This window comes from Lissotriton vulgaris, chromosome 7 (genome assembly GCF_964263255.1).
Source record: "Lissotriton vulgaris chromosome 7, aLisVul1.2, whole genome shotgun sequence".
Classification (NCBI taxonomy): Eukaryota; Metazoa; Chordata; class Amphibia; order Caudata; family Salamandridae; genus Lissotriton; species Lissotriton vulgaris.
Genome location: NC_141695.1, coordinates 269,056,968 through 269,070,185, shown reverse-complemented (window position 1 = coordinate 269,070,185; position 13,218 = coordinate 269,056,968). Strand labels below are relative to the sequence as shown.

At 44.7% G+C, this 13,218-nt stretch overlaps 1 protein-coding gene across 5 annotated transcripts in view; it reads left to right on the top strand.

Annotated features, from left to right (window-relative positions):
• LOC147701363 (B-cell receptor CD22-like) overlaps window positions 1–13,218 on the top strand; it is a 550,058-nt gene that overhangs the window by 388,639 nt on the left and 148,201 nt on the right. For all 5 annotated transcript variants that reach the window (XM_086930063.1, XM_086930060.1, XM_086930062.1 and 2 more), the window contains one exon: window positions 6,794–7,057. In XM_086930063.1, coding sequence (XP_086786189.1) covers window positions 6,794–7,057 — 264 coding nt within the window. The remainder of the gene's footprint in view (window positions 1–6,793; window positions 7,058–13,218) is intronic.

Genomic DNA, 13,218 nt, shown 5'->3' with positions numbered 1-13,218 from the left:
GAGGTCCGCTCCTCCCCTGATCCTTCCTCAAGATCAATGCCCAGCAAACCACACGTCTCTCGCAGGGACCGGAGCTGGTGGAAGGCTCCCTTCCATTTAAAGATGAGTCTAAAGGGGTGGCCCAAGGATAAAGGGATCCCATGGTCCCGTAGGAAGGTGGCCACCTTAAACGCCTTCCGGTTTTGTAAAGTAATTGCTGAAAGGTCCTGGAATAACCCCACAAAGTAGCCCTGGAATTTGAGGGGTTGCTTCTGGCGCCCCACCCTCAGAATGTGCTCCTTTAGGTGGTAGTCAGGTAGGAAGGCCAATATGTCAGGAGTGGGGCAGGTGCCTGGCGCGCCAGGCCCACTCTTGTGTGCCCTGTCTATACGGATCTCAAAGTCTTCGGGCTCCCCTAGGATCTCCCGGAACAACTGCTGGTGGTAGTTGGTGATGTTGTCTCCCTCTGATTTGGATGGCACGCCTCGGACCCGTATGTTATTGAGTCGGAAACGATTATCGAGATCATCGGCGTGCGTCTGTAGATCAGTCTGTTGCTCGTGGAGACTGATGATCTCTTGTTGTAGGAATTCAACTTCCTCGCTCCTAGTGTGATCTGCGTCTTCCATTACCGCCACGCGCTCCCCAAGACTGTCAACATCGCGACGCAGTTCTCGGTGCTCTCCTGCCATATCTTGCTTGAGGTATTGAAAGTCCTCCCTCAAGGAGTTGAACAGGGACTCCAGGAAGCTTTGGTGATGGGGGCCCCACCGTCATCCTGCCTAGGGGGGACCTTAGCTGGCACCGGCGGCGCAGGGCTCTTCTCTCCCTTAGGGGTGCCTTTGACTAACATGTTGGTTATGGTGCGGCCGCCCTGCGATTTGTGGTCGCCATGGCGCCCCCACTGCGCGATCCTCAAGTGCCACACAGCTCGGATCGCACGAGTAGCGGGCACTCCGGTAAAAGCAGACCCACGTGGAACTCCAGGTGGTCTGGTGAAAAACAGGCTATCCCCGTAGCAGGCTCCCAGTGCAGACCAGGGCCCGGATAAGCGTCACCTCAAAGGCCTCGATGGGGGGATGGGTAGCATTCTGTGGGGCACTGTGACCAGCCTAGGCCCCTGTCTGGACGTACAGTCAGCACTGTGGCTCCCCGGCGCCCCAGGCCCCAGCCACGTGGCCCCTCCACGGCGCTCCTTTCGCATTTTCTCGATGGCTTCCCCCTAGACGCGCTGGGTAGTTCTTGCTGGCACTGGCTCCCTTGACCACTGCTCTCCAGCGCGGGTCCCCAGTGTTGGGATGTGTAGTCGCCCGTGCTCCGGCTCCCCGGGCTCACTTTACCCCTCATGCCGCTCTTCTCAGGTGCGGGAGCAGCTCGCCCGGTAGGCCTCGCTAGGCCTCACGCCGGGGGCTCGAGTTGTGCCCCAAGAAACTCTGTCTCTGCCCTCTCAGGCCCAATGCTTTGCTCCTCACATCCGGGGCCACCCAAGGTGACGCAGCTCGTCCGTCTCCGCCCGCTGGGTGCTCGGTCCGTGGCTCAGCTGCAGGCGGAGCGCCGGTGCCTCACTCCGCCGGGGGCGGCGCTAGGCCCGAATGCAGGTCCTCGATTTCAGTTCCACCCGGCTGGCACCTCGAATCGCCGATGCCGGGTGCCTCACTCGCCTCGGGCCGTACCAGGTGCCGCTGGCACTCCTCCCCACCTTCGGCCCGCAGGCGGTGTCAGCAGGTGGCTCGATAGGGCGCAGGCACCCGCTGAACTGCGAAAGGCCAGGTCGGCCGGGGTCACCAGGCAGTCCCGGCCGCCATGTTCGCCTTCTTTAGTCCGGGTGAGCTCCGCGCGGGAAATGGCAGTCCCTGGAGGTCTATGAACGGGAGCCCGGCCCCGCTGGATCGGCTGCCACATGCCCCACCACAGCAGAGTAAAGCGTGGAGTAATTGGGGGGCTTGAGAAGCTATTTAAAGGGCGCCAGTGGGGTCCAGGACGAGGAGCCACTCGATCAGACGTCCTTTCAGGCCACCATCTTGGCCACGCCCCTTATGCTCTAGTTTAGAGGTAAAATGAAGTAGGCTCTGAATGCCTGTCAGCATCAGATGTAATTCTGCTTTTAGGTCGGTGAGCCTTGATCAGAGAGGGGAATATTGAGTTGATTTGGGGATATATTTGAATGGGTTTGGGGTGTGTGGGAGGTACTAGCAGTTTTGGGCAGCCATGGGACACAGGGATGGGTTTTTGGTCAATCACCGTGCAATGTTGCATGGTTTGGCTGATTGCTGGGAAGAGGGTTTGTTCAATGGAAGAATTGTAGTGAATCCTGTCTAAATCCTGTCTGGGGAGAGGACTTTCATTGAGGGGTCTTGTCTTATCTGAGGAGGTGGTGTAATTGTAAATGGTAGAGGTTGTGAATGCCTTCCCAGTGTGAGATACTAGATCAAGAAATGTGTTGTTATGATAGAGGTTGTAAATGCCTTCCCATTGTGAGATACTAGATCAAGAAATGTGTTGTTCTTGTCATTCATGAGGTCAGAAAGGAGAAGCAATTTTCTTATAGATTGGGGAGAGGAGTTGATAGAGAGATGTTGATTTGTGACGGGGTCAACATTATTTGCTGAGGATGCAATATTTTGTTCTGTGGTGATGTGGCGACTTGGGTTAGGGCTGAAACTCTCGAGAGGGGAGGGAGCAGTGTGGGTAGTAGAGATGTAATGAATGGGAGAGTGGGTAGAAGAGTGGTGAGATGTGGTAGGGGAAGGAGTAGATGGGGGTGTTGATCGTTTTGAATGGTGGTAGATGGTACCAGCGATAAGGGGCTAGTGTTACATCTTTGCCTATCTAATCTTTAATGTGGAAGAAGAGATAGCCAGACAGCTCCAGATTGTAATTGGAGGATTCAATGAGTACAGTGCTAGTATTGTAAATGGTGATGGTGGTTTCAGCACTGTGCACAGATGAAAGGGTGCTAGTACGTTTGAAGCCATACAGAATCTTCTTCCTGTAATTGACATTGAGTACAAACGATAAGGCTTTCGGCCATTGAGCATGACGGTTGGCAAAAAATATTAGATGGTAGATTAGCAATCCCCTAGTGCAGCAGAAGTAGGAGTTTAGGAAGAAACTGTGTTAAATTTGAGCAGTTTGTGTTTAAGATGTTTTGGCACATTATTAGTTGGGTTTGGTGTATAGATGATTTTGAATGTGTTGTGTCTGGAAGGATATGATAGGCAGTACAGTGCATTTGTATATGATAGATCCATGATGAGGTCACTGGGTAGTGAGGTGCTAGGGTGATAAGGAGGAGAGAAAATGTAGGACCCTACTGGAGGAAACTCATTCCAAGATGTCTGCCCCTTTAGAAGAGGGATGAGTGAGGTCCTATTTCAGTTTCTATGTAATACTTGGCTGGGTAGTCCTATTTCGTTATCTATGCATGTTGAGGGGGCTCCATGTGCTCAGGAAGGTCGATATGGGGAAAGAAAAATGGTTGCCCATAATCCAATTACCAAAGTCCGGGTGAGGGTATACCATAATGAAACAGCAACAATGTCCAACTGACAAAGACACTCACCACACACACAACATAACATGGGAACTGATCTTTGGCCTAGGACAAGTAAATCAGCCTCAGTGCTCTTCTGGCAGTGCTACCAGCAACCTGACATATTGCTGTCTAGACAGGAGGGGCTCGGTAGGAGCTGGAGGTCCCACGAGTAAAGCAATCGCATATACCAGGGGTGGAGCAGCGCATTAATATAGCTAAGCGTAGGAAAGACCCATGGCACGAAACATCTAGATAATCATGTGAACTTCAGCATGGTCCCCTGCTCATGGGTATCAGCAGTCACCAGCAGCACAGGGCAAATCCAGTAAGGCAATAATCTGCCCATGATCCGAAGGCAAATAGGCAAAGCTGGCGTAGATCACAAGGAGATCAGGAGGAGATCCCCTGGAGATCCTCTGGGTCTGTGGAGTTGGCCTGCAGGTGATCGGCTTCAGAAGCGGGGTCCACCATCGAGCCTAGCAAGTGAAGACCTGTTTCTCTTATAATGTTGCTGTGGGCATGTAGCAGAGTTGCTGGAGTGCTCGGGACAAAGTGGCAGACCTAAGTGGAATTAATACATAGGCTTCTTAAAAATTCCTCACGTCTCTTCAAAATACTCACCTTACTGCAAAAATGCAAATTAAGCATACATATTTTCTCACCCAGTAGCTCTCTATGGTAAAAATGTCCCCGTAGTAAGTTGTGTTTTAAAAAGAAACAGATTTCGATATATAACTTGCGGGGTAACACTGAACATGATTGCATGTGGTAAGCAACATTTTAATAATATAACAACATTTTCCTAAAACGTTCCAATGTTTATCATACATGAGCACATTTTGCTTCTTCCTCAGAGCGTATCTGAACATTTTAACTGGTTCACCCAGGTATGTGTACTTGGATTGTTTGAGTATATGTTTTGGAATGCTAAAATACAATTGTCATTCCATTTTTGAAAGTTTCTATCCCTTTTATTACATTACATTTTTAACATTTCTTTAATATGTCTTTGCTTTTTTAAATATGAACTTATTTCCTATTCTATCAACTTTTTGTTGTTTTTGTTATCCTTTCTTCCTTCGACATACAGTGCATTCTCTTGAATAAGGGCAACTAGATCCTTGTCTTGTTAATCAATTAACAGGTCAGACGCTGCATCAAGTACTAGAAATAGAAATTTGAAGGCATTTCTCTTTTGTGTATAGATCCAACCTACATGGTGAGAATATTTGGATTTAAGGGCCGCATGGAGCAGGATGAGGGCATTTTGAAAGGTCAAACGCAGTACTTTTTTAGAAGATTAAAAGAGTACAGCTATAGGCATGAGAGTAAACTATGTTAGTAAAAATCCTCCTTTAGGGTCACAGTGATTCGTGATTAGGGATTTGTTTTACCCAGAGGGACGATCATACTTATTTTTTTAGAGATGAATCAAGCAGATATTAATGTGGTTTTCCCGTGGGAATAATTGTAAACTAAGAGGTTCCTGGCCGATGGCAAGGGCATTCTGGCTTCATTGAGAAAAATAGATTGTGAGTAATTAGCTACTGTAAAGGTGGGAATTACTACATTTGCACTGTTAAGTTTAAGGGAGCTGAGAGCAATCCAAAATCTGAGGGAAATATGTAGTGCACGCATGTGCTTAATGGCAAAGAAAAATGGGAAGCCGATAATGATTTAGGTGTTATCCGTGGAAATTTGTAATCTGAACTCAAAGTTGATGCAGCCAAGGCTAAAATGGAAAGAGAAAAATGACCAGAATAAAACCTTTGGTTTGCTTCCACAGGTTGACACTGAACTGGGAATGTGGTAAATTGAAAATCACATACGATTTGTCTGGGATATGCTGAATGCTGAATTAATCTGTGCTGAGGGCTATTGAGTGTTCTTAAATGGATTCAAAAGGCCTCAGCCTTGCAGAGGAAGACTGGCCACCCTTCTTCCTCCCACTGCCCAGTCCAATAGGTTACATCTAGTGAGTTAGGCAGTCAGTTAGGTGAATGTAGCTATTCCAGTACGTGAAGATGGAGGTTAAGAAACAGACATGAAAGCATCTGGGCTAGTCCACCACATGCATTTTGGATTGAGGAATTACTTTTAACGGTTTTCAAACCGGTTGGCCAGATATAAATTATTGGTTGAGTTTCTGGATAAGATCAGTGAGAATGCTTTGAAAAGTTGCAGAGGCTTCCTAATTTGTGGTTCAAAGTGGTGGAGTTGTGGATTGAGGCTTTAGTTGTGACTCTTTTTATTTTAAAGATGGACCGTAGCTTGGTTGAGTTTAGAGGCGGCTTAGGTGAAAGTTGAAATTAGCGTTTACATGAAGGAGAAGGAATTCAGTAAAATACACTGAAACATGTTGAGTCCTTCAAAGATTTTACTTTCAAGGCAGAGGAGCAGTAAATGAGAAAATTGCGAATTTAGCATACGAAAGAGGGGGAATGAACTCGGGTTCCAAAGAAAATGTGGTGGTTTGTGGATAGTTCTGTAGATATCAGCACATAAGATGCCCTTTTCAGTTTGCTTGGCTGATGGAGATTCTCAAATAAAGGTTCATGTTTGTTTAAATATGTTTGGAAAGTAGAGAATGTGGAGTGGGTAGTACAATTATTTGAGTCTTTGACTTATACATGCAGATCAAGATGTTTTGGGTGAGAATGTGTGCTTTTAGTGTGTAAAGAATTTCGGATGTGGAGATTGAGTGCAATATGTAGAGTTGAGATCCTTTTATTGTGGCAAAGGTGGAAGTATGAAAAGAGCAGTACAAAGAAACAAGAAGGTGAGAGATTCTTTTTTTCATGGGGCAGAGGCATTAATGGAAAATGAGTGTTAATTGGACGTATTTATCTACAGACAGACATTCAGCAGGGGCTTCTAGTCAAGGCTGAGCCCTTGAAAGCTGGAATTCGGTAGGAGGCTGGGTAGTCTGAAAAGTTAAAGTTGGGTCTCAGTTTCCCTAATCTTGTGGGCTACAACAGGGGTCCATACCCTGTGAAAACGTGAATGACTAGGCAGGGGACACTTCCTGCTAGTGGGTATATTGGAAGGTTGAGCAACGGCATAGCTGTTTGTGTCTTGAGGGAGTGGTTAGACCTGAATGCTTATTTCATAAGTGCCATAGTCATTTAGACTATTGATGACAAACACTATCATTCACCTTATTTCTTGAGATATCAAGAGCAAATATACCCAGATGCACCCAAATATGCCCTCTCCAAATATGGAACCCCCACACATGTATGGCTAACTTCAAATAAATATATTTTTTTCATTCCACAGATTCTCCAAAAGGGACACACATTTTAACTACAAAAACACATCTACAGGAAAGAGAAATGATGAAGTTGGAATGTAATACAAGCAGCAGTAATCCAGCAGTGCATCTTTACGTCTGGTTTAAGAATGAAATTCAGTTACAGAATCGGTCAAAAAAGTATCTCATAATTGAGAATGTTATGCCGGATGATTCTGGAGATTATCAATGCGCGGCTCACAACACGGCTGGCAATTCCTCGTCTGAAAAGATCACAGTCAACGTTGAATGTGAGTATTTTGAAGCATATACATAAAACGTTTATACACCCCTTGCATTAATCCTAGTAGGCCAGAGATAATCTTATCACTCTATAATATGTAATGTACGAGGTCAGATAGACTTGAGAGTTTTGAGCATCTGTGAACAACACAACAAGAACCCTCACGTGTTATGGCATAGCTGCAGCATCATTGAAAGAGGTTTGAAAAGTTTGTGTTGTTGGGAATGGAGATGCAAGGATATTGGAATGTGACAATGACCTTGATATGACTGCTGGAATTGATTATGCTGATGGAGTAGTGTTACTTAAGCGGCCCTGCTCACCCACAAAGTGAGGGTTTAGGGTAAGATTGGGTGTGTAGAAAGGTCATGATAGGCTTAAAAGCGCAAGGCAAGCAGATGATCATGAATGCCATTGGTGCACAGTATAATTTCATGCTGCATGAGAAGCGTATATGAATGCGCACTTGGTGAAAGGAAGCAGCTGTGTCAGTTAGTGCAGGATCTTTAAATTGATTTTCAATCAACAATAAATAAATGGTCCTTGAAATTCCAAGGGTATATTTAAGTTAAAACACATTATACATGACGAGTTTGCAGGGAAAAGCTATGGGTAGTCTCTTCAAGTTGAAGATGCTAAAGAGCCATTGGCAATTTTTCAACATAGCTCTGGAGCCACCCTGTGCAGAAAAGCACCTTTAGGTAGTCCCCATAAAGTGGGTTACAGTCAGAAGAGTAAATCACAAAATGAAAAAAACCTAAGCAATCTGCAGCTCCTGGTTAAATATGAAGTGTGGGTTGTATAATAACAGAAAGTCGCCAAACTCCTCCAGACATCAGGAAGGAAACAAGCAAGTGCTCCCGGCAAGGAATTCAAGAAGCTCAAAAAGAAAAATCTGTGCGAAAAATGGAAGCACATGAAAAAAGAACGGAAATAGGGTATACATGCATTGTTATGCATCAAGTACTTGGAAATGGTCCCTAATTATTATGGTGACATGAACTGACATTACAGCAATTAGCCTCATTTTGGATTGGGAACCTCTATTAACATTTTATGTGGAAACCACCATCATGTGTATGGCTGGTTTTACGACTTGTCTACACCACCTGTCTGGATACCTTAGCGTTCAACAGGTAGATACTAGAAAAGCCCAAATGCTCAATGTAGCTTGTGGAACATACCTCCCAATGAATCGAGACATTTGGGAGGCTCGGGTAGCTTGGGCGCTCTGTAATGAACTGAGCTCAGCATCTAAGGATGTTACTTTTTAAAACAAAAGTGCTGAGGACCAAAGTTGGCTCAGATGTGCCCATGTAGCATGATTAAATGTCAGGATGCCGAAACCCAAAGCAGTGTGGTCTTTAGAGCCCGTTTTAGAACTGGTGGCTCCTTGTGCAATAACCCTTTTGGGCACCATCCAATTACTTCCTTCTCCATGGATTCCCTTGCTACCACACTTCAACAGAGCCCTTCATCAATCCATAGCCCCTATGAGACCTGCATTTCATTTTTATTTAGCGCTACTTTGTTTACTCGTACTCTGGTCTATGATCTGCATGTTCAAAACTGCCACTGGACAAAAATGTATCTCCAGAAGGAAATTACTCACCAGAGTTATCTTGACCTTTTAATTGTTGCTTGAAAACTGCTGGCTGCACAAAGAACAATGCAGGAAGTGCTTTTACGTCATTTGTTCCACCAGGTCAGCAGCTGCACCAGTCACACTGCCCTAAAGTACTCCATGGTGTTCTTGATTCCACCTCATGCCACTTTAATTCACTACCAGATACTCCCTGCCTCTTGTCTCCCTCTTTCATGTTATTTTTCCCTTTATCCCAATTTTTGTCTTCTTTTGCGCAGTTTTTTTCTCTTTTTGTATTTTTCTCTCTTTTGATCTGGGTAAAAGTGCTGGAAGTCAATGCCGGTTCCCAAAGAATGAGTTTCGTTCTGCCTCACTTGCAACCACCCGATCAAATTAAGCACTGCTTGCCACAATGCAAGCTGTGCTTCTTCTTTTTCTGTTCATGCAAGGTGAGCTCCCATCTACAGACTTGAGACAGTTACTGTAAGGGGACACACTTTTTCAATGTATCGCATTATTACTTAGAGTGTGCGAAAATAATACATTTTGCCTCAAAATCCCACATATTGTTAAGGAAACTAAAACAAATTGAGTGTTAATTGTGGAAAATGCACTTTGTGGTATCAGGTGAAATTGAATGCAGTGGGCTACCTCAGGGTCAAATGTCACTAGTGATACTGATAGGAGAACTGACTTGTAGAGAAATGTATCTTGTGACATTTTCTGCAAAAGCTTGTCTCCCATGAGACATTTTCTGCTCGAACTAGTCTTCTGCAGAAAACAATTTGACCAACAGTTTGTGCTAGCTTCATTTTTGGCATTGTGCTTAATTATCGTAGCATGAAATTGCGTGGTTTGTGCACATTACATGAGTGTAGTAAAAAACTTTTGCACCAGCCCAATTATTGCAGTGCATAAAGTTAAAAAATATATTTTAAAATAAAGGAGGTCATGTAGACAGGTCATGTAGGTAAAGGTTATGGATTTATTCTTCAAGTTAATTCTTCAGTTATAGTATACTGGATGAAGGTAAGCTCCATATAATGCCCCACCAGGAGCAGCCTCCTAGCTGCTCAGCCCATCCACTCCAACTGATCATTCTTCAATCACAAACACTCAACATTCCAATGACCTCATCATTGGCTGAGCAGCAAGACCGAGAACAACAATGGGGAGGATGCATTAACCCAACAAGTAGATTACAACAAGCCGATAAAACAATCCCAAAAATTGAAAAATCACCTAAAAATACATCCTTACTCACAATCTGTATATTTCAGCAATTGTATTACTCTTCACTATTGCAATACCAGTTTTAAAGCAATTCAGCATAACCCCATGATATTCTGCGGTATTCACAGTCTAGTTAAAACAAAATAAAACTCCAGAAGGCCCATAGAGAAACTATAGCAGCCTGAATACGCCACAGTGGCTAAGTTTTGCACAGATGTCCAACTGCACATGGAGACTTCTGCACTATCAGAATTCTGTCCTCCAGCAACAAGCACAAAAACATGTTCAAGACTGTCAATGAAATTATCAGCCTCAACCATACTCAAGCTAGTCAGGGATTTCTGATGGATTGATGCATTTCATCTATGTGAATGTAGATTTTAGGAAATACATGAATAGTGTGCTGATCTGTGTTGAGCTCAAGTTCCATCTGCTAAAGAGCTCTTCTCTCATCACAAATATTCTATCTAAACAACTGGGTTCCCTGCTAGTGCCATACCACATTGAGTTTATGAATAAGCTTGCTCATGATTTGTAGTTGATATCCATGCACATTTCTTTTATTTAAATGTGCATCTGCTAATTGTCTGCCACACTTATTTTTTCCTGGATATTTCCAGTCATTGATCTTGGACAGAGGTGGTTAAGATACACATGTTTCCACATAAGGAGGATGGCTTGTGATCCAAGAGTGCCTTAATAGCCATGCAGTAATAGAGCTGGTGTTAGGCAGGCTTGTGAATTAAACCAGGACCCCCCCCCCCCTCCTGATAAATGCTGCGTTAATCACCTTCTGCAACATCTTACTTCTTCCGGCCCTTCATCTCCTCTATTTCCTCCTGACGCTGTTTTTGCTCCACCTCCATGTCCTACCCACAACAGCAGCAGACCCAGCTGTGCATTATTCGTTTCTGGATGTGCAATAGGTGTTCTGATATCATCCCTGATTCATGACAGGAGGAAATGATAATATACCCAATAAGCTTTCAATTCTCACATTCCTCTTAATGCTTCCCCTGATTTGGGCCTTTGTTCTGTGTGTCCCTAACCCCCAAAAAATTAAGTCAACCCACAAGTAACAACCAAACAAACTACAAATAACCCATATGAAGAAATGAACAATTTAGAAATAAAAAGAAAATTACTGTTACATAATCCAAACCAAGTAAAATTCCACCATAAAACATGTGGCGTGAAAATTCTCAAACATCAGAAAGGTCAAAAAATCATGAAGTCAATCTAAAACAATTAACAGATTAAGTATTAAATAGTGCTAAAAACTTAAATTCATAAATATTATCTGGGAAATTGCTTTAAAATGAATCAAAGTTAATTTGCACTCTAAATTGATGGAAAAATAATTTTTGTGTAAAGTAACTTTATAAAAATGTACTTTGTGCTGCCTGAACCAAAACTGGTTTGGAGCCACTCGTGCCAATCATCTATCAGGAATAGTTGGTTGAATAAAAGATAAATATAACATTTATTCTTTTGAGTTGGGAATGACGAATGGAGCTGTAAGGATCAGCCCCCCATTCTTTCAAAGGGCCCGCCAGTTTTGACCCTGACAAAAGAGACGTTACTTCATATAAATAGGGGAGCGGTTTAGGGACATCCAAAAACCCATCTGGTGGAAGATGCTATTACCTATTTTGGACCTCGGGATCTGGAAAGATGTAAATGAACGAAAAGAGCAAGTGCTGCAAAAAAGAGACAGACATAGAGTGAGAAAATAGTCAGGCATTTGTAGGAGAAAATTTTCAATCACTGGCTAGTACACCGGATAAGACTGGTAACCTCATCACCACCAAATACTCAAACATTCCAGAACCTGGTAGAAGAAGTTTGTTCTTGAAGAAGAAAGCCCGACTGAAAGAGAGAGGAAGAATTCAGGGCCTCCTGACCCCTGCTGGCACTTAGGGACATGAATCTCTCTCAAAGGATCAGTTGGGTGATCTCCTGTTTGCCAACTACACAACAATCAGCAGCACTCCTGACAGCAATGCCCAACTGACCTTTGACAACTGTACCCTGCAAGAGCGATGGATGGTGAGCGTAATAGAGTTTAGAAGGCTGTGGAAGAGACAAGAAGGATCTTTCCCAACAGCGTGAGAAAAGTGGGACTTAGTCATTAGGATCCAGATGTACAGGAGGCAAGATGGCCGCTGACAGTCTGTAGGTGGAGGACGTGCTCCCTGTCGCTCCCTGTCCCGGGTAGAGCAATGAGGTGAACGATTGGCAGAAACGCTAAAAAAAAACATTGGATTGTACCTATTCTGTGTACTGGCGGCAGTTGCGGTGGATTTCGGCGGATTTTGAAAAAGGAAAGTAAAGATACGAGGAGAGACGAAGAGAAAAGCCGGCCGATGTGGTAGAAACGCTAAAAAAAACACCGGATTGTACCTATTCTGTGTACTGGCGGGGCTGCGGTGGATTTCGGCGGATTTCGAAAAAAGGAAAGCACAGATACGAGGAGAGACGAAGAGGAAGCCGGCCGATGTGGTTCTTTGCACAGGCACTGTCGGAGGCACTAACCTTCCCGGCGGCGGATGCAGTGCTGACCCGTGTATTGGACAATGCTTGTCAGCTGATGGTGAAGGCGGATTCCTGGAGGGAGAGCTATCGGCAGTCACGGAGGCAGCGGCGTTTTCGGCAGCAGAGCTTGGTAGCAGCAGCGCCGTCAGGTGCGTGGCGTGTAATGGCGCCAAAAATCTCGAAGGTTTTGCGAGAGGAGAAAGCAGCGTGGAGTGAGTCTGATGCGCCGGCGGCGAACCTTCGAGCCAAAAAACTGACACGGACCCAGGAAGAGGTCGGCACTGCCGAACAAGGAAGGACTGCTGTAAAAAGTAAGGAGGCTGGCAGCTTTGTGGGGGAGAAACCAAAGAAAAAGGAAAAAAATAAAGGGGCTGTGATTAAAGCAAATAAAGGAAAATTAACAGAACAAGGGAACCTGAGGCAGCCGTTAGTATCAGAGGCCTTTTTTCCTGTTACTGCTAGCTCTCAGGCGTTGGATACTAATGCGGCCATAGCTCAAATAGAAAGGGTACAATCTGGGAGACTAGAAGATGAAGGTGAACCGGATTCTGTGCCCGAATTTGGCTTTGAACCTGAATATGGCGCCCCTATGAAAGTGATATATAGCACTCTCCTGGTATCCTGTGCTTTGACAGGGACAGAAAACGTGACTATTCTGAATGAAAAAGCACATAAAAACACTGAACTGTCTCAAGGAAGTCTACTTCAGGAGAGGGATGAGGACTTTTTGGAGAAGGACATAAGAGGATGTGCTAAAGAGGGCAGCGTGGTCATTGTTATTAATGAGGCCTCTGGCAGTGCGAAAGATAACAGAG